The following is a 19,018-nucleotide window of genomic DNA, read 5'->3' on the forward strand; positions in this document are numbered from 1 at the left end:
TTGACCTGGAGTACGGAAACATTCTCGGTAATGTTTCCTAAAACAAGTCTGTAAAAATAAATATTAAAACAAATGTCTGAGCAGAAAGTAGTGAAGTTGAGAACTACAGCGTGTCAATTTATCAGCAGGTTTTTTTCCACCCAAAGAAAGCAATGAGAAAGTTCAAAAATGCAGCAAAAAAACAAAACAAAAACAGTTTTTGTAATTAAAACTAACTTTATAAAAAAAATGTACAGTAGGAGTCCTCACCAAAATTGCCAGTGTCATCTGAGGGTAATCGAATCTGTATACTCAATTAGGCAAAACAGATTTTGAATAACAAATGTAACGTGTTTCATGTGTAGGAATCATGGCTCAGGGATCGGCTGCAGAATCTGTGGATAAATGTAGACAATCCAGGATCTTTGGGGCTTTATGGAGGGAAAGTACTAAAACAGGCGACTACATTGTATCCAGGGCCAGCGTTAGGGGTAGGCAAACTAGGCATTTGCCTAGGGCTCCAACTCACCTTGGGGCCCCTGGCCAATGGCTGGTATGGGGCCTGTGAGATGGGGGACCCGATGCCAGAGCTGGCTCCACTCCCCCCCCCCGCATTGCGCAACACTATACGGAGGGCTATGGGGAGAGCGCGTGACACTATACGGAGGGCTATGGGGAGAGCGCGTTATACTATACGGAGGGCTATGGGGAGAGCGCATTACACTATACGGAGGGCTATGGGGAGAGCGCATTACACTATACGGAGGGCTATGGGGAGAGCGCATTACACTATACGGAGGGCTATGGGGAGAGCGCATTACACTATACGGAGGGCTATGGGGAGAGCGCATTACACTATACGGAGGGCTATGGGGAGAGCGCATTACACTATACGGAGGGCTATGGGGAGAGCGCATTACACTATACGGAGGGCTATGGGGAGAGCGCATTACACTATACGGAGGGCTATGGGGAGAGCGCATTACACTATACGGAGGGCTATGGGGAGAGCGCATTACACTATACGGAGGGCTATGGGGAGAGCGCATTACACTATACGGAGGGCTATGGGGAGAGCGCATTACACTATACGGAGGGCTATGGGGAGAGCGCATTACACTATACGGAGGGCTATGGGGAGAGCGCTTTACACTATACGGAGGGCTATGGGGGGAGCGCATTACACTATACGGAGGGCTATGGGGGGAGCGCATTACACTATACGGAGGGCTATGGGGGGAGCGCATTACACTATACGGAGGGCTATGGGGGGAGCGCATTACACTATACGGAGGGCTATGGGGGGAGCGCATTACACTATACGGAGGGCTATGGGGGGAGCGCATTACACTATACGGAGGGCTATGGGGGGAGCGCATTACACTATACGGAGGGCTATGGGGGGAGCGCATTACACTATACGGAGGGCTATGGGGAGCGCATTACACTATACGGAGGGCTATGGGGAGCGCATTACACTATACGGAGGGCTATGGGGAGCGCATTACACTATACGGAGGGCTATGGGGAGCGCATTACACTATACGGAGGGCTATGGGGAGCGCATTACACTATACGGAGGGCTATGGGGAGCGCATTACACTATACGGAGGGCTATGGGGAGCGCATTACACTATACGGAGGGCTATGGGGAGCGCATTACACTATACGGAGGGCTATGGGGAGCGCATTACACTATACGGAGGGCTATGGGGAGCGCGCATTACACTATACGGAGGGCTATGGGGAGCGCGCATTACACTATACGGAGGGCTATGGGGAGAGCGCATTACACTATACGGAGGGCTATGGGGAGAGCGCATTACACTATACGGAGGGCTATGGGGAGAGCGCATTACACTATACGGAGGGCTATGGGGAGAGCGCATTACACTATACGGAGGGCTATGGGGAGAGCGCATTACACTATACGGAGGGCTATGGGGAGAGCGCATTACACTATACGGAGGGCTATGGGGAGAGCGCATTACACTATACGGAGGGCTATGGGGAGAGCGCATTACACTATACGGAGGGCTATGGGGAGAGCGCATTACACTATACGGAGGGCTATGGGGAGAGCGCATTACACTATACGGAGGGCTATGGGGAGAGCGCATTACACTATACGGAGGGCTATGGGGAGAGCGCATTACACTATACGGAGGGCTATGGGGAGAGCGCATTACACTATACGGAGGGCTATGGGGAGAGCGCATTACACTATACGGAGGGCTATGGGGAGAGCGCATTACACTATACGGAGGGCTATGGGGAGAGCGCATTACACTATACGGAGGGCTATGGGGAGAGCGCATTACACTATACGGAGGGCTATGGGGAGAGCGCATTACACTATACGGAGGGCTATGGGGAGAGCGCATTACACTATACGGAGGGCTATGGGGAGAGCGCATTACACTATACGGAGGGCTATGGGGAGAGCGCATTACACTATACGGAGGGCTATGGGGAGAGCGCATTACACTATACGGAGGGCTATGGGGAGAGCGCATTACACTATACGGAGGGCTATGGGGAGAGCGCATTACACTATACGGAGGGCTATGGGGAGAGCGCATTACACTATACGGAGGGCTATGGGGAGAGCGCATTTCACTATACGGAGGGCTATGGGGAGAGCGCATTACACTATACGGAGGGCTATGGGGAGAGCGCATTACACTATACGGAGGGCTATGGGGAGAGCGCATTACACTATACGGAGGGCTATGGGGAGAGCGCATTACACTATACGGAGGGCTATGGGGAGAGCGCTTTACACTATACGGAGGGCTATGGGGAGAGCGCATTACACTATACGGAGGGCTATGGGGAGAGCGCATTACACTATACGGAGGGCTATGGGGAGAGCGCATTACACTATACGGAGGGCTATGGGGGGAGCGCATTACACTATACGGAGGGCTATGGGGGGGAGCGCATTACACTATACGGAGGGCTATGGGGGGAGCGCATTACACTATACGGAGGGCTATGGGGGGAGCGCATTACACTATACGGAGGGCTATGGGGGGAGCGCATTACACTATACGGAGGGCTATGGGGGGAGCGCATTACACTATACGGAGGGCTATGGGGGGAGCGCATTACACTATACGGAGGGCTATGGGGGGAGCGCATTACACTATACGGAGGGCTATGGGGGGAGCGCATTACACTATACGGAGGGCTATGGGGGGAGCGCATTACACTATACGGAGGGCTATGGGGGGAGCGCATTACACTATACGGAGGGCTATGGGGGGAGCGCATTACACTATACGGAGGGCTATGGGGAGCGCATTACACTATACGGAGGGCTATGGGGAGCGCATTACACTATACGGAGGGCTATGGGGAGCGCATTACACTATACGGAGGGCTATGGGGAGCGCATTACACTATACGGAGGGCTATGGGGAGCGCATTACACTATACGGAGGGCTATGGGGAGCGCATTACACTATACGGAGGGCTATGGGGAGCGCATTACACTATACGGAGGGCTATGGGGAGCGCATTACACTATACGGAGGGCTATGGGGAGCGCATTACACTATACGGAGGGCTATGGGGAGCGCATTACACTATACGGAGGGCTATGGGGAGCGCATTACACTATACGGAGGGCTATGGGGAGCGCATTACACTATACGGAGGGCTATGGGGAGCGCATTACACTATACGGAGGGCTATGGGGAGCGCATTACACTATACGGAGGGCTATGGGGAGCGCATTACACTATACGGAGGGCTATGGGGAGCGCATTACACTATACGGAGGGCTATGGGGAGCGCATTACACTATACGGAGGGCTATGGGGAGCGCATTACACTATACGGAGGGCTATGGGGAGCGCATTACACTATACGGAGGGCTATGGGGAGCGCATTACACTATACGGAGGGCTATGGGGAGCGCATTACACTATACGGAGGGCTATGGGGAGCGCATTACACTATACGGAGGGCTATGGGGAGCGCATTACACTATACGGAGTGCTATGGGGAGCGCATTACACTATACGGAGGGCTATGGGGAGCGCATTACACTATACGGAGGGCTATGGGGAGCGCATTACACTATACGGAGGGCTATGGGGAGCGCATTACACTATACGGAGGGCTATGGGGAGCGCATTACACTATACGGAGGGCTATGGGGAGCGCATTACACTATACGGAGGGCTATGGGGAGCGCATTACACTATACGGAGGGCTATGGGGAGCGCATTACACTATACGGAGGGCTATGGGGAGCGCATTACACTATACGGAGGGCTATGGGGAGCGCATTACACTATACGGAGGGCTATGGGGAGCGCATTACACTATACGGAGGGCTATGGGGAGCGCATTACACTATACGGAGGGCTATGGGGAGCGCATTACACTATACGGAGGGCTATGGGGAGCGCATTACACTATACGGAGGGCTATGGGGAGCGCATTACACTATACGGAGGGCTATGGGGAGCGCATTACACTATACGGAGGGCTATGGGGAGCGCATTACACTATACGGAGGGCTATGGGGAGCGCATTACACTATACGGAGGGCTATGGGGAGCGCATTACACTATACGGAGGGCTATGGGGAGCGCATTACACTATACGGAGGGCTATGGGGAGCGCATTACACTATACGGAGGGCTATGGGGAGCGCATTACACTATACGGAGGGCTATGGGGAGCGCATTACACTATACGGAGGGCTATGGGGAGCGCATTACACTATACGGAGGGCTATGGGGAGCGCATTACACTATACGGAGGGCTATGGGGAGAGCGCATTACACTATACGGAGGGCTATGGGGAGAGCGCATTACACTATACGGAGGGCTATGGGGAGAGCGCATTACACTATACGGAGGGCTATGGGGAGCGCATTACACTATACGGAGGGCTATGGGGAGCGCATTTTACTATACGGAGGGCTATGGGGAGTGCATTTTACTATACGGAAGACTATGGGGAGTGCATTTTACTATACGGAAGACTATGGGGAGTGCATTTTACTATACGGAGGACTATGGGGAGTGCACTATGCTATACGGAGGACTATGGGGAGTGCATTATGCTATACGGAGGACTTTTGTCCTTCGTGTTTTTCAAGGGTAAAAACCATGCAGTTTACAGTACCAACAAAATGAAATATTTCTGAAAGCTCATGCAGAAGCTGCTGATTTTTTCCTTGCAGATTATAACCATCTAAGTGTTTTGGTTTTTTTTTCTCAAATCTGCAGCGTGACAATTCTTTTAGTGGCTTAGTAGCTTTTTTCACCCATTCGAATGAAAAAAAAAAAAAACATGTTAAAAAAAAAAAGCATAAAAAGCGCATATTTTACACAGCATTTTCCTGTCAAATCTGTATATTTACAGCAGATTTGGTAGAACAAAAAATAACGTGTGAATGCGCACATTGCAGATTTGATAAAGTTTTCTGAGTATATCTGCATACGCTATAGGGCTCAACAGACAAGCGTGTTTCTCAGTTCATTCACGGATCGGCCGCTGGTCTCCCGAACAGTGTGACAGCTTCATATATTTCTATGAGAGCCGCGGCCAGGCCATGATCGGAGTAGACCCACGGACATCTGCACGAGCCCATTCTCCAATTTTATTGCAGACTTTCCTCCACCAATGAATTCTGCAGAGAGAACTCACACGCAGTAAGTTAAAATCTGTGCTGCAGGTCAAAGGGCAACCTACAGATATTTAGGGTCTCTAACTTAGCTGGCAGTGTCTTATGCCGCAGCTGCAGGTTGGGAAACCACAAACACCGAGGTTTTGATCCAACAAATAGTTTTCTGCCGTAAAAATGCTTGAAATATCACAACTTTTTTTTTTCCTACAAATTGTAATTGCACAAAAATTTTGCAGCTTTTGGTGGAATTGTGTCCAAAGGGGATCGGTTGAGCGCGACAAACAAATTCATCACAAATTACCCCCCCAAAAGGTAGAACTGACCCCGCTCTCTGCCTGGAGTGGCGTACGGCTCGTCACCAGTTTGGCGCATGTTATTCCAGCGCGCTAACGCGTGACCCCATATAAAGCTGCTCTGCAGACGGAGGACTGCCCCGGCGCAGACTTGTGAGTCTTCGCTGCTGTCAGAGATCCCTTTATGGTGTCTCAGGCGCTAAAGGATACACCAGGGAAGTGCATACATGGCGACTCCACCATATCAGGTGACAGAGCAGCACAAGGTGAGCAGCCTCCCAGGACACCAGTGCGTGGTTATTCCCGCAGTTAGGGTATGTGTCCACGTTCAGGATTGCATCAGGATTTGGTCAGGATTTTTCATCAGTATTTGTAAGCCAAAACCAGGAGTGGGTGATAAATGCAAAAGTGGAGCATATGTTTCTATTATACTTTTCCTCTAATTGTTCCACTCCTGGTTTTGGCTTACAAATACTGATGTAAAATCCTGACCAAATCCTGATGCAATCCTGAACGTGGAGACATACCCTTAGCAGCAGCAGAGCAGTGACTTCTATGGAGTGAGTGCAGGAACGCCGCCCAGTACTCACCGGCTTCCCCTCACATGCCGCGCCGGCCGCAGGAGGTGCCCGGGTCAGGAGCAGCGCGGACACCGCACACAGCCACCACATCCCGCACACAGCCCGCACTACATCCTGGACACTCTGCCGCACACAACGTCAGCGCTCGTCACCTACCACAACCTCCAGCTTCTGCGCGTCTTCGCCAATCAGAGGGTAAAAGTGCAAAGGGTCACATTCTATTGGTCATATCCAGTTACACCCACGAAAGAATGACACGCCCACCCCCCGCTCAGTAGAATGGCCGTTCTCTCTGGTACTTTTCCTGCTCAGCGCGTTCTGCGAGAGGCTGCAGGGAGGCGCCACCTTGTGGACCCCAGTGGTACTGATGAGAAAACTTTCTACTATGGTTCTGCCAAAGATTACAGTATGGCGGCGTCACTAAGTGTGCAAACTGCACATACTGCAAACTTGTACGAGACAGTCGTAAAATGCGCCAAGTTTATCATAGTGTCTGGTTCATCAGTTTTCAGCAGAAATGTCTCAAAATTTTAGTTCAACAAATCTGCAATTTATAGGAGAACTGCCAGCAGCGGATCTTGATGATTACTTACCCAAGTGCATTTAGTGTGGTAGAGCATTCCTTACACAATCATTAACCCCTTCACCATGGGCCGCCAACGGGGCATTACTGCCCTTACTACCATTCGGGGCCCGATGAACAGAGGGGGGCCTGTTCTGCTCACCGGGCCCAAGCAGCAGCATGCTGCCGCTCAGTAACTGATCGCGTATCCTCTGACGCACAATCAGTTAAAAAATGTGTTGCCGTGCAGGAGATTCCTCCCGCAAGGTAACAGTGAACAGCCACCAGCCAATCACAGGCTGGCAGCTGACGCGGGAACGACATTGCATGCTTCAGCCGAATTGGAGAGGAGGACAACGCTGGAGCTCAGCCTGGTTAGGAAAATCCTTTTTTTTTTGTAAAGCCACGGTATGGGGCATACTACACTACTATGAGGGAGGAAGGAAAAGGGGATGTATATGCCTATGGGGATGCTGCATTATACTGTAGGATGCATTATATCCCTTTGAGGCTGCTGCATTATACTGTGGGGTGCGTTATATCCCTATGGGGATGCTGCATTATACTATGGGGCTGCTGCATTATACTATGAGGCTGCTGCATTTTACTATGGGTGCATTATACTGCTCTGGGGGGTGCATTATGCTGCTATGGGGGTGCATTATACTGCCATGGGGGTGCATTATGCTCTTTTGGGGGTGCATTATAGTACTATAGGGTGCATTATACTGCTATGAGGGTGCATTATACTGCTATGGGGGCACATTATATTATATATGACTATACATTATACTATTATGGATGACTGGGGGCAATATGGAGGGACATGAGTCAAATAGGAGGACATGTGGGGTCCAGAATGTGGGATAGATTTTTTGAGGATACTGTTTTCAGTGTTGGGGAGGAGATGTCCTGTTAGTGTGCAGGGCGACACGGTCGCTTATTTTCTACATCTGGTGTAGTGTGGATGTTGATGAAAAATTGGGGAATGTGCTCTAGATAACTGTATTATTTTCTACAGAGACGAGTCCTGGCTGGAAGAAGTGATGGCGGTGTGCGCTAGATGATGAAAAGCGAAGACAAAGGACTTCAACTAGAGATGTCACCGGTGAGTCAGTGTGTTGCCTGTACACTGACACTATACACTGACACTATATACAGAGCTCCTGTGTATAATGTCACCGGTGATCCCTGTATTACCTGTACACTGACACTATATACAGAGCTCCTGTGTATAATGTCACCGGTGATGACTGTATTATCTGTACACAGACACTATATACAGATATACAGAGCTCCTGTGTATAATGTCACTTATGATGATATTAGTATTGTGGTTTTTTTTTTATTAATGATCAGTATTGTAGTATTCGGTCACTATGTTGTGGTAATATGTGATCTGGTCCTAGTGTGGCGGTATTTGTTCCTTGTGTTTGCTATTATTTGGTCACTGTGGTGGTAATATGTGGTCTGGTCATGGTGTGGCGATATTTGTCCCTTGTATGTGGTATTATAGGTCACTATGTGGTGGTAATATGATGTCTGGGCATGGTGTGGCGATATTTGTCCCTTGTATGTGATATTATTGGTCATTTTAAAAATTGAAAAATAAATAAAAATATACCTAAATTGTATTGGATATTTTAACAAATGTTTAGTAAGTTACAGTAGAGTAGAGTCCAGCCAAAAGAGTCTACCTTGTCATGGTGGCGGATTACAAAATCTTTTGGCCAGAACAAAAGCTGTTGGTTATGTATGTGGTGATGGGAACTGTAAATGTGTGACTGGGGATGGAGAGGATGTGGTGCAGAAGTGGAGTTTTTCCAAGAGAGGGTGGTGGGACTGTGGATGGTTTGAGGGGTGGAGGCGGAGCTGGGGTGGAGCTTGGGTGGAGACTCAAGGGGGCCTGAAAATTTTGCCTGTATGGGGCCCCCGAAATTTCTAGTGCCAGCCCTGTCTTCACCCCACCCCCAAGCCTGTTTTTACCTTAATGACCAAGCCAAATTTTCCATTTCTGACCAATGTCACTTTATGTGGTAATCACTCTGGAATGAGTCAACCGATCCCACTTATTCTGAGATTGTTTTTTCATTTATTCACTATTCAGGTGCTTTACAGGAACTGACGCAATGTGGAAGGACAAAAATGAATATTTAACTTTTTTCACAAAAAAATTTAATTTTGACAAACATTTTTTATTTTCACAAGGGTAATAGGAGAAAATGGATCCCAAAAATAGTTGTGAAATTTCTCCTCAGTACGCCGTTACCTCATATGTGGGGGAAAACTACTGTTTGGGCGCATGGCAGGACTCGAAAGAAAAGGAGTGATGTTTTGGAATGCAGACTTTGATAGAACGGTCTGAGGGCATCATGTCATATTTGTAGAGCCCCTGATGTGCCTAATCAGTGGGGCAAAATCACTGGGCACATGGCAGAGCTCAAAAAGGAAGAAGTACCGTTTGTTTTTGTGAACGCAAAATTGGTTGGAATCGTGAGCGGATGCCATGTCACGTTTGGGGAGCTACTAATGTGTCTAAACAGTAGAAACCCTCCACAAGTGACCCCATTTTGGAAATTAGATCCCTCAAGGAACTTATCTAGATGTGTGGTGAGCACCTTGAACCTTCAGGTGCTTCACAGAAGTTTATAATGTTGAGCCATGAAAATAAGAATCACCCCTTTTTTTTCCACAAAAATGATCTATTAGCCCCAATTTTTTAATTTAACAAAGGTAGCAGGAGAACATAAAATGGATCCCAAAAATTGTTGTGCCATTTGTACCGGGAGCACAGATACCCCATATGTGGAGGAAAACTACTGTTTTGGCGTGCAGCAGGGTTCGGAAGGTAAGGAGGGACATTTTGGTATGCAGACTTTGATGGGTGCTCCTTATGTGCTCAAACAATGGAAATCGCCCACAAGTGACCCAATTTTGGAACTGATCTAGTGTTTCCTGGTATGTGAGTTTTATAATGTAGTGGCACACGCCAGTTGTGTAGAGTGCATCAGGTTGGCATACATGAGTTGCGTAGTGTACGTCAAGTTGACCTCCCAGGGAAAATGTTGTCCTATTACGATATGAGCACCTTCAGTCCCGGAAGTACTGGGGCGTGCTCCTTCCTGACTTCCAAAGATTAGGGTCTTAATCACTACCCCTGAAGGTATGACGCAGTAGTCTGGCCTGCACATCACTTTGACACAAAAGTGTTGGACATTGCCATCTGTACGATGTGCATGGCCAGCTTCTTGTACCACACCTTGGCTTTTCTCATGGCACTGTATGGCTGGAGGACTTGATCAGAGGAACCATCTCGCCCCATGTTCTTGTTGAACCCCAGTACACAGTTTGCTTTGTGGACCTGTGTAGAGGTTCCTTGTTCAGTGATGGGGGTTCTGCCATCACCATGGTCAAGAAAAGGGACATCCTTCTTGTTCTTGTACTTGACCACTGACATGTTGTCTCTACATAGGTCTCTGCTCTCACCCTTGCTGAGCAGCTGCCCAATTAGCGTCTTAGGGAGGCTTATCTGATTTTTTCAGACAGTACTGTAGGCTGTGGTAGCTCACTCGGAGAGGGACTTGAAGAGTGGGATGCTGGTATAAAAGTTATCTATGTAGAGGTGATGACCTTGATTCAGCAGTGGATGCCCCACATCCCACACAATTTTCCCACTCTCTCAAAAGACAGCTGGACGCTCAATCCGGGTGTCCGTTCCTTTATAAACTCTAAGCCTGTGGGCAGAAGTGTAGCTACCGTGGGGCAGAGGGGGCCATCGCCCCTGGCCCCCTGCTCTGAGGGGGCCCACCCGGAGCTACGCTACTGTAACTGTATAGGCGTGTGCACAGCACGCTGATACAGTTACATTCTGCGTCAGAGCAGGGGGAATCGATCTCTCTGCTCTGCCGCAGGGCCGCTATGGGGCCCCTGATCAGGCGGGGGGGGGGGGGGGCAGGTACCGGCAGTGGGCCCCCCACCTGTCATAGCAGGTTCAGCTGCATCGGCTACATGCCGATACAGCTGATCGCATTGATGAGAGAAGGAGCATTACACTCCTCCCATCATCCCCCTGTCAGCGTCTGACTCAGACACTGGCAGCGGGTGCAATGACGTCACTACACGGCGCCCGCTGTCCGAAGATGTGCGGGCACTTGGAGCAGCGGAGGAGCTAGGAAGAAGAGAGGTGAGTATTGTATTTATTTTTATGAGGGCTGCCTTATACTACAGAGTCTGCCTATGGGGCACTGCCTTATACTACAGAGTCTGCCTATGGGGCACTGCCTTATACTACAGAGTCTGCCTATGGGGCACTGCCTTATACTACAGAGTCTGCCTAAGGGGACTGCCTTGTGCTATACATTCTGCCTATGGGGGCTGCCGTATGCTATAGAGTCTGCCTATGGGGGCTGCCTTATGCTATAGAGTCTGCCTATGGGGGTACATTATACAATATAGAGTAGGCCTATGGGTAGTGCATTATGCTATGTGAAGGTCTATGGGGAGTGCATTATACTATATTGAGGACTATCTGGTGCATTATACTACATGGAGGCTATCTAGGGTGCCATCATACAGTGTGAAGATTACAGTGAGGGGGGCATCTTACAATGTTGGAGCCATCAAACAGTTTGGGGGCTACTAAGTGGTCAGTATACTGTGTGGGTGATACTATACAGTGAGGGGGCATTATGCTGTGTATAAGAGAGCATCATACTGTTTATAGGGGAGCTGTACATTGGGAAGACTCGGGACATTATTAAATGTAAAGTGGTCACTTATTGTTATAGGCAGGGCCGGACTGGGACTAAAATTCAGCCCTGGCATTTGAAGGTACACAGGCCCATTTGTCGCATGGTGAATATGTAATATCTATGTGTACCTATAGGTCACAAGAAGTGAGGTGCGTGTAACACGACTATATAACATAGAGCTGTGCCCAGTATTGCAGCTCAGTCCTTTTTATTTCTCTTAGGTGCAGGATCGGGCAAATCTGCTATTTTACACACAGAGCTGAGTCTCATAGATAATGAAGATGATGCTGCGGCATCTTCATATACCTGATGGACAATGATGCAAAGAGTCATATACCCACTGAGCTAATATTTATCTATTTATTTTACTCACTGATATACCGCCATTAATTCCACAGATGTTATCTTTACTGTCCCCATTGGGGCTCACAATCTACATTCCCTATGAGTCATTGGAGTGTGGGAGAAAACCAGAGTACCCAGAAGAAACCCACGCAAACACATACACAAGAACATACAAACACCTTGCAGATGTTGTCCTTAGTAAGATTTGAACTCAGGACCCCAGTGCTGCAAAGCAACAGTGCTAACCACTAAGCCACCAAAAATCTCTACAAAGGCCAAGATCTGTGTTACCGCCATATCGTGACCATATACTGCTAGATATCAGCTCTGCAGAACATATAAGAGATCACAGTACAGTTACTGTATATACACTGCTCAAAAAAATAAAGGGACACTTAAACAGCAGAATATAACTCCAAGCAAATCAAACTTCTGTGAAATCAAACTGTCCACTTAGGAAGCAACACTGTTTGACAATCAGTTTCACATGCTGTTGTGCAAATGGAATAGACAGCAGATTAAATTATTGGCAATTATCAAGACACACTCAATAAAGGAGTGGTTCTGCAGGTGGAGACCACAGATCACATCTCAGTACCAATGCTTTCTGGCTGATGTTTTGGTCACTTTTGAATGTTGGTAGTGCTTTTACACTCATGGAAGCATGAGATGGACTCTACAGCCCACACAAATGGCTCAAGTAGTGCAGCTCATCCAGGATGGCACATCAATGCAAGCTGTGGCAAGAAGGTTTGCTGTGTCTGTCAGTGTAGGGTCCAGAGGCTTGAGGCGCTACCAGGAGACAGGCCAGGACACCAGGAGACATGGAGGGGGCCATAGGAGGGCAACAACCCAGCAGCAGGACCGCTACCTCAGCCTCTGTGCAAGGAGGAACAGGAGGAGCACTGCCAGAGCCCTGCAAAATGACCTCCAGCAGGCCACAAATGTGCATTTGTCTGCACAAACGGTTAGAAACCGACTCCATGAGGATGGTCTCAGTGCCCGACGTTCACAGATGGAGGTTGTGCTCACAGTCCAACACCATGCAGGATGCTAGGCATTTGCCACAGAACACCAGAATTGGCAAATTTGCCACTGGCGCCCTGTGCTCTTCACAGATGAAAGCAGGTTCACACTGAGCACATGTGACAGACGTGACAGAGTCTGGAGATGCCGTGGAGAGTGATCTGCTGTCTGCAACATCCTTCAGCATGACCGGTTTGGCAGTGGGTCAGTAATGGTGTGGGGTGTGTTATGATCTGGTGGTTTAGGAGCAACATGGGACATGCTCTGGAGGAGGTGGTACCTGTACTGACCGCAGTTCCTGAGCTTAACACAACACTAGAAGTAGCCGTGGGATGTTCCTGTCACTCCCTAGACACCTCATCACAGCCGGAGGACTAACTACTCCTAAAGATAGAAAAAAAAAGCTATCTTGCCTCAGAGAAAATTCTCAAAGGACAGACAGCCCCCCACAAATATTGACTGTGAGTGGAAAGGGAAATGACATACGCAGAATGAAACCAGGATGTAGCAAAGGAGGCCAGTCTAACTAGATAGATAGAACAGGAAGGAATACTGTGCGGTCAGTATTAAAAACTAGAAAAATCCACCACAGAGTTTACAAAAATCTCCACACCTGACTAAAGGTGTGGAGGGTAAATCTGCTTCCCAGAGCTTCCAGCTTAACTGAATAAATCCATACTGACAAGCTGGACAGAAAAAACATAGAAAGTGCAGAACGATTAAGTCCACGACAAGTGGACTGCAAAAGAACAAGCAAGGACTTATCTTTGCTGAACTGGTCAGAATATCAGGGAAATCCAAGAAGAGATGTGAATCCAACCAGGAACCATTGACAACTGGCCCAGGCTGAAGGATAGAACCAGGCTAAATAGCCGAGCCAGAAAGACAATCAGTGGAAGCAGCTGCTGACTACTAAATCCAAGGAGCAGCAGTACCACTTAAAACCACCGGAGGGAGCCCAAGAGCAGAACTCGCAAAAATGCCACTTACAACCACCGGAGGGAGCCCAAGAGTGGAATTCACAACAGGGGTGGCATTTATTTGGAGGGCCGCACAGCCCTCCATGTGCTCGCCACAGGTAAACTGACTGCCGTTAGGTACCAAGATGAGATCCTCAGACCCCTTGTGAGACCATATGCTGGTGCGGTTGGCCCTGGGTTCCTCCTAATGCAGGACAATGCCAGACCTCATGTGGATGGATGAATGGAGAGCGGGACGGTGGGTGGAGAGCGGGACGGCAAGTGCAGAGAGGGACGGCGAGTGGAGCGGGGCTGTGGATGGAGAGCGCCAGATGGACATTGGAGAGCGGGGCTGTGGAGGGAGACAGCGGGACGGCCAGTGGAGAGCGGGGCTGCTGAGGGGGAGAGGGGGCTGTAGAAGGAGAATGCGGGACGGTGATTGTAGAGTGGGGCTGCAGAAGGAGAGAGTGTAACGGTGGATAGACAGCTGGGCTGCGGAGGGAGACAGCGGGGCTGCGGAGCTGCTGAGGGACAACGTGGGATGGCGAGTGGAGAGCGGGGCTGCAGAGGGAGAGAGCGGGACGGCAGTTACTTACTTTGCCCGGGCAACGCCGGGCTCTTTAGCTAGTGTTATATATTACACTGTGTATATAGACATCAGGTCTTATATCATCACAGATTATCCTGTATATAATATCAGATGTCTGTGCACACAGTATAGGATATGTCAGTGACATATTCTCCTAAACACTGTATATTCTAAGATATATGCACTGACTGATCGCTTCTGGACCTGGCTACAGGGCATACATGATATAATACACTCACCGGCCACTTTATTAGGTACACCATGCTAGTAACGGGTTGGACCCCCTTTTGCCTTCAGAACTGCCTCAATTCTTCGTGGCATAGATTCAACAAGGTGCTGGAAGCATTCCTCAGAGATTTTGGTCCATATTGACATGATGGCATCACACAGTTGCCGCAGATTTGTCGGCTGCACATCCCAAAGATGCTCCATACAAGGCAGGATGGATCCATGCTTTCATGTTGTTTACGCCAAATTCTGACCCTACCATCCGAATGTCGCAGCAGAAATCGAGACTCATCAGACCAAGCAACGGTTTTCCAATCTTCTACTGTCCAATTTCGATGAGCTTGTACAAATTGTAGCCTCAGTTTCCTGTTCTTAGCTGAAAGGAGTGGTACCCGGTGTGGTCTTCTGCTGCTGTAGCCCATCTGCCTCAAAGTTCGACGCACTGTGCGTTCAGAGATGCTCTTAGGCCTACCTTGGTTGTAACGGGTGGCGATTTGAGTCACTGTTGCCTTTCTATCAGCTCGAACCAGTCTGCCCATTCTCCTCTGACCTCTGGCATCAACAAGGCATTTCCGCCCACAGAACTGCCGCTCACTGGATTTTTTTTCTTTTTCGGACCATTCTCTGTAAACCCTAGAGATGGTTGTGCGTGAAAATCCCAGTAGATCAGCAGTTTCTGAAATACTCAGACCAGCCCTTCTGGCACCAACAACCATGCCACGTTCAAAGGCACTCAAATCACCTTTCTTCCCCATACTGATGCTCGGTTTGAACTGCAGGAGATTGTCTTGACCATGTCTACATGCCTAAATGCACTGAGTTGCCGCCATGTGATTGGCTGATTAGAAATTAAGTATTAACAAGAAGTTGGACAGGTGTACCTAATAAAGTGGCCAGTGAGTGTATATGGTGGCTCTATATACAGTATATATGCAGTGTATGATGCCCTGCAGCCAGGCTCAGTGATCAGCCTATGATCCTGAATACAGCTGTCTGCTGTTGTGAATTCTGCTCTTGGGCTCCCTCCGGTGGTTATAAGTACCTTGGACAACATCTGCAAAGAGTTTGTATGTTCTCTCCGTGTTTGCGTGGGTTTCCTTCCACATTCCAAAGACATACTGATAGGGAATTTAGATTGTGAGCCCCATCGGGGACAGCGATGATAATGTGTACAAACTGTAAAGCGCTGCGTAATATGTTAGCGCTATATAAAAATAAAAATTATTATTATTATTAATGTGGTGAGTTCTGATCTTGGGCTCCCTCCGGTGGTTATAAGTGGTACCGCTGCTCCTTTGGATTTCAGCAAGTTATCAGGTGCGTCCACTTATTATTAGGGCTATTTAATCTGGCTAGACCCTTTCCTTAGTGCCAGTTGTCAATTGTTCTTTGTGGATTCACATCTCTGCTTGGATTCTCCTGCTATTCTGACCAAATCATCAAAGATAAGTCTTGGCTTGGTTTTTTGCAGTCCACATGTTGTGGACTTAATAGTTCTGTGCATTCTATGTTTTTTCTTGTCCAGCTTTGTCAGTATGGATTTATTCAGTTAAGCTGGAAGCTCTGGAGAAGCAGATTTACCCTCCACACCTTTAGTCAGGTGTGGAGATTTTTGTAATCTCTGTGGTGGAGTTTTCTAATATTTTAATACTGACCGCACAGTATTCTGTCCTATACTTTCTATCTAGCAAGAGTGGCCTCCTTTGCTAAATCCTGGATTCATTCTGCGTTTGTTATTTTCCTCTCCTCTCACAGGCAATATTTGTGTGGGGCTGTCTATCCTTTGGGGATTTTCTCTGAGGCAAGATAGCTTTCCTGTTTCTATCTTTAGGGGTATTTAGTCCTCAGGCTGTGACGAGGTGTCTAGGCAGTGTTAGGAACATCCCACGGCTACTTCTAGTTGTTGTGTTAAGTTCAGGGTCTGCGGTCAGTACAGGTACCACCTCCTCCAGAGCACGTCCCATGTTGCTCCTAAACCACCAGGTCATAACAGTCTGCTGTGAGTTATTTCTGCAGCTTGTTCTTACACACAGATCAGGCCACACTGGAGCTGATGACCCCACTGACAGCGCGACCAGATCTGAGTCAAGCTTCAAGCTGCCCAATAAATCTCACCTGCCTCAGCTCCACTGCAGATACCAAAAGGCAAGATCCGACCCTGCCAGTGACCTCCAGCCCCGGCCCCCTGTCTGCTGGCTGACCTCATCACAGAAGCTCCTCTGATCCCGGTGGCTCGCAGGTGACGTCCACCCTCCCATCATGTGTGTCTGTAAACCTGGAATGGCTGGCCTGCACTTGTACAACTCTATGGTACAGTACAGTGCCGGGAGGCCTACAACTTCTGCACAGGGACCTGCACAGCGCCCCCTGCTTGTGTACATGATCACGCAGCAGAAATGAAATCAGCAGGGCCAAGGGAGGGGGCAGCACAGAACAGCACAGAGCCGCCCCCCTGGTCCTGCTGGTTTCATCAGTGCACTGCAGCGTGATTCTGTGTGCACGGCAAGCTAATGCTGCCTGACGTGCACGCTGAAGAGGGAGGTGACTGAGCGGCCCATTAGAGGGACCGGCCCTTCTGGCATTTGCCAGAAGTGCCCAATGACCAGTCCGGCCCTGGTTATAGGGTAACTCAGGTTACTGTGACTAGCAAAGGCGCACACAGAAGGCATTATTACTTTCTAGGGGGCAAAATATGGGCACTGTTTTCTAGCACACTTGCACCCGGCATTACTATATTCTAGAGGGTTGCTTTAGAATTTAGAAGGCACAGAGAACCACACAGCAGGTGCAGTAATAGGGGCACATACAACAGCAGCGTCTCAGCAATGGGGTATCAGCAGGATGAAGAGTTTGTACAGGTTGGGAATAGTTGGTGATGGGGCTGGAATATGAGAAGTGAAACGTGTCTTTGTTGTATTCTCTGCAGCCGAGTCGTGCCTGGAAGAAGTTGTCATGTCGGTCTGGGCCAGATGGAAAAGATGGGAAAAATGAACGATTCCATCAGAAAGAACGTCAGCGGTAAGTCACCATCTGTAACTGTGCAGTGATCTCTTATATGTTCTGTAGGACTGGTATTTACCACTGACCATATGGCGGTAATATACATGTTAGTCTTTGTATAGATATTATTTTCAGCAACAGCGCAGTCATCTGCTGTGGTTCTCCTCCACTATTAGGGTGCGACACCGAGTTGTAATCAAGGTTACCTGGTTAGGGGCCCGCTCAGAAGCTTCGCCCCCCTGAGCCAAAACCTTAGCTACGCCTCTGCCTGTGGGTGTACCCTGAGGCTCTGTCGCACAGCTTGCAGAGTTTAATTCCATACCCGGCCCTGTTACTGGGCAGGTACTGAAGGAATTTGAGTCTCCCCTTGAAATGTATTAGGGACTCATCCACGCTGATATTCCTTTGGGGAATGTACCCCTCCGCAGACTTGCTGCTGAAGTGCACAATGACCGGCCAAACTTTGAAAAGTCAGTCAAAGTTGGGGTTATATCGGGGAGGACATTGTGCATTAGCGTTGTAATGCAACATTTTTTGGATTGCCTCAAATCATTTACGAGTCATGGCCATATGGAACACTGGAGTTGTTGTACATAGCATCAACATTCCAATATTGCCGAATATCTGGCTTCTTCACTAACTCGATGTGAAAGACCAGGCCCCAAAACATCATCATTTCTAATGCGTCTACAGGGGTCCAGTTAAAAAAGGATGAAGGATGGTTTTGTGCCAGAAATTGATGAGCATACAAATTTGTTGGGCCACCATGAGGTTTACAAAATCCTCAGAGAAAAGGACTTTGAAAAAATCAATTTCTGTGAAGCCGGTGGTGTCAAATTTAATTCCTGATTGTGCCACAAAATCAGGAATCAGTGGCTCATAGTTTTAAGGGGGTGAGGTTCACATGGAGTCAGTAATGATGGGGCTGGTTCATTTTCTGTCCTAGGGTGTCTGCATAGCAGTTCAGTATCACTTGAGGACGAGGATGAGTAAAAATAAAGGAAGGTGAGATCATCTCACTCACCATCAATGTTGGAGGCAAGAAAGGCATATG

The 19,018-nt window shown here is 48.7% G+C and overlaps 1 protein-coding gene across 1 annotated transcript in view; it reads right to left on the reverse strand.

The window, feature by feature from the left end:
* The window catches only part of TP53I13 (tumor protein p53 inducible protein 13), a 39,358-nt gene extending 32,682 nt beyond the window's left edge, over nt 1–6,676 (reverse strand). Inside the window, exon 1 of the mRNA XM_077294301.1 lies at nt 6,514–6,676. Within this exon, the coding sequence (XP_077150416.1) occupies nt 6,514–6,594 (81 nt within the window). The 5' untranslated portion in view covers nt 6,595–6,676. The remainder of the gene's footprint in view (nt 1–6,513) is intronic.
* Between the last annotated feature and the right edge of the window lie 12,342 nt (nt 6,677–19,018).

Source organism: Ranitomeya variabilis, chromosome 3 (assembly GCF_051348905.1).
Source record: "Ranitomeya variabilis isolate aRanVar5 chromosome 3, aRanVar5.hap1, whole genome shotgun sequence".
NCBI lineage: Eukaryota > Metazoa > Chordata > Amphibia > Anura > Dendrobatidae > Ranitomeya > Ranitomeya variabilis.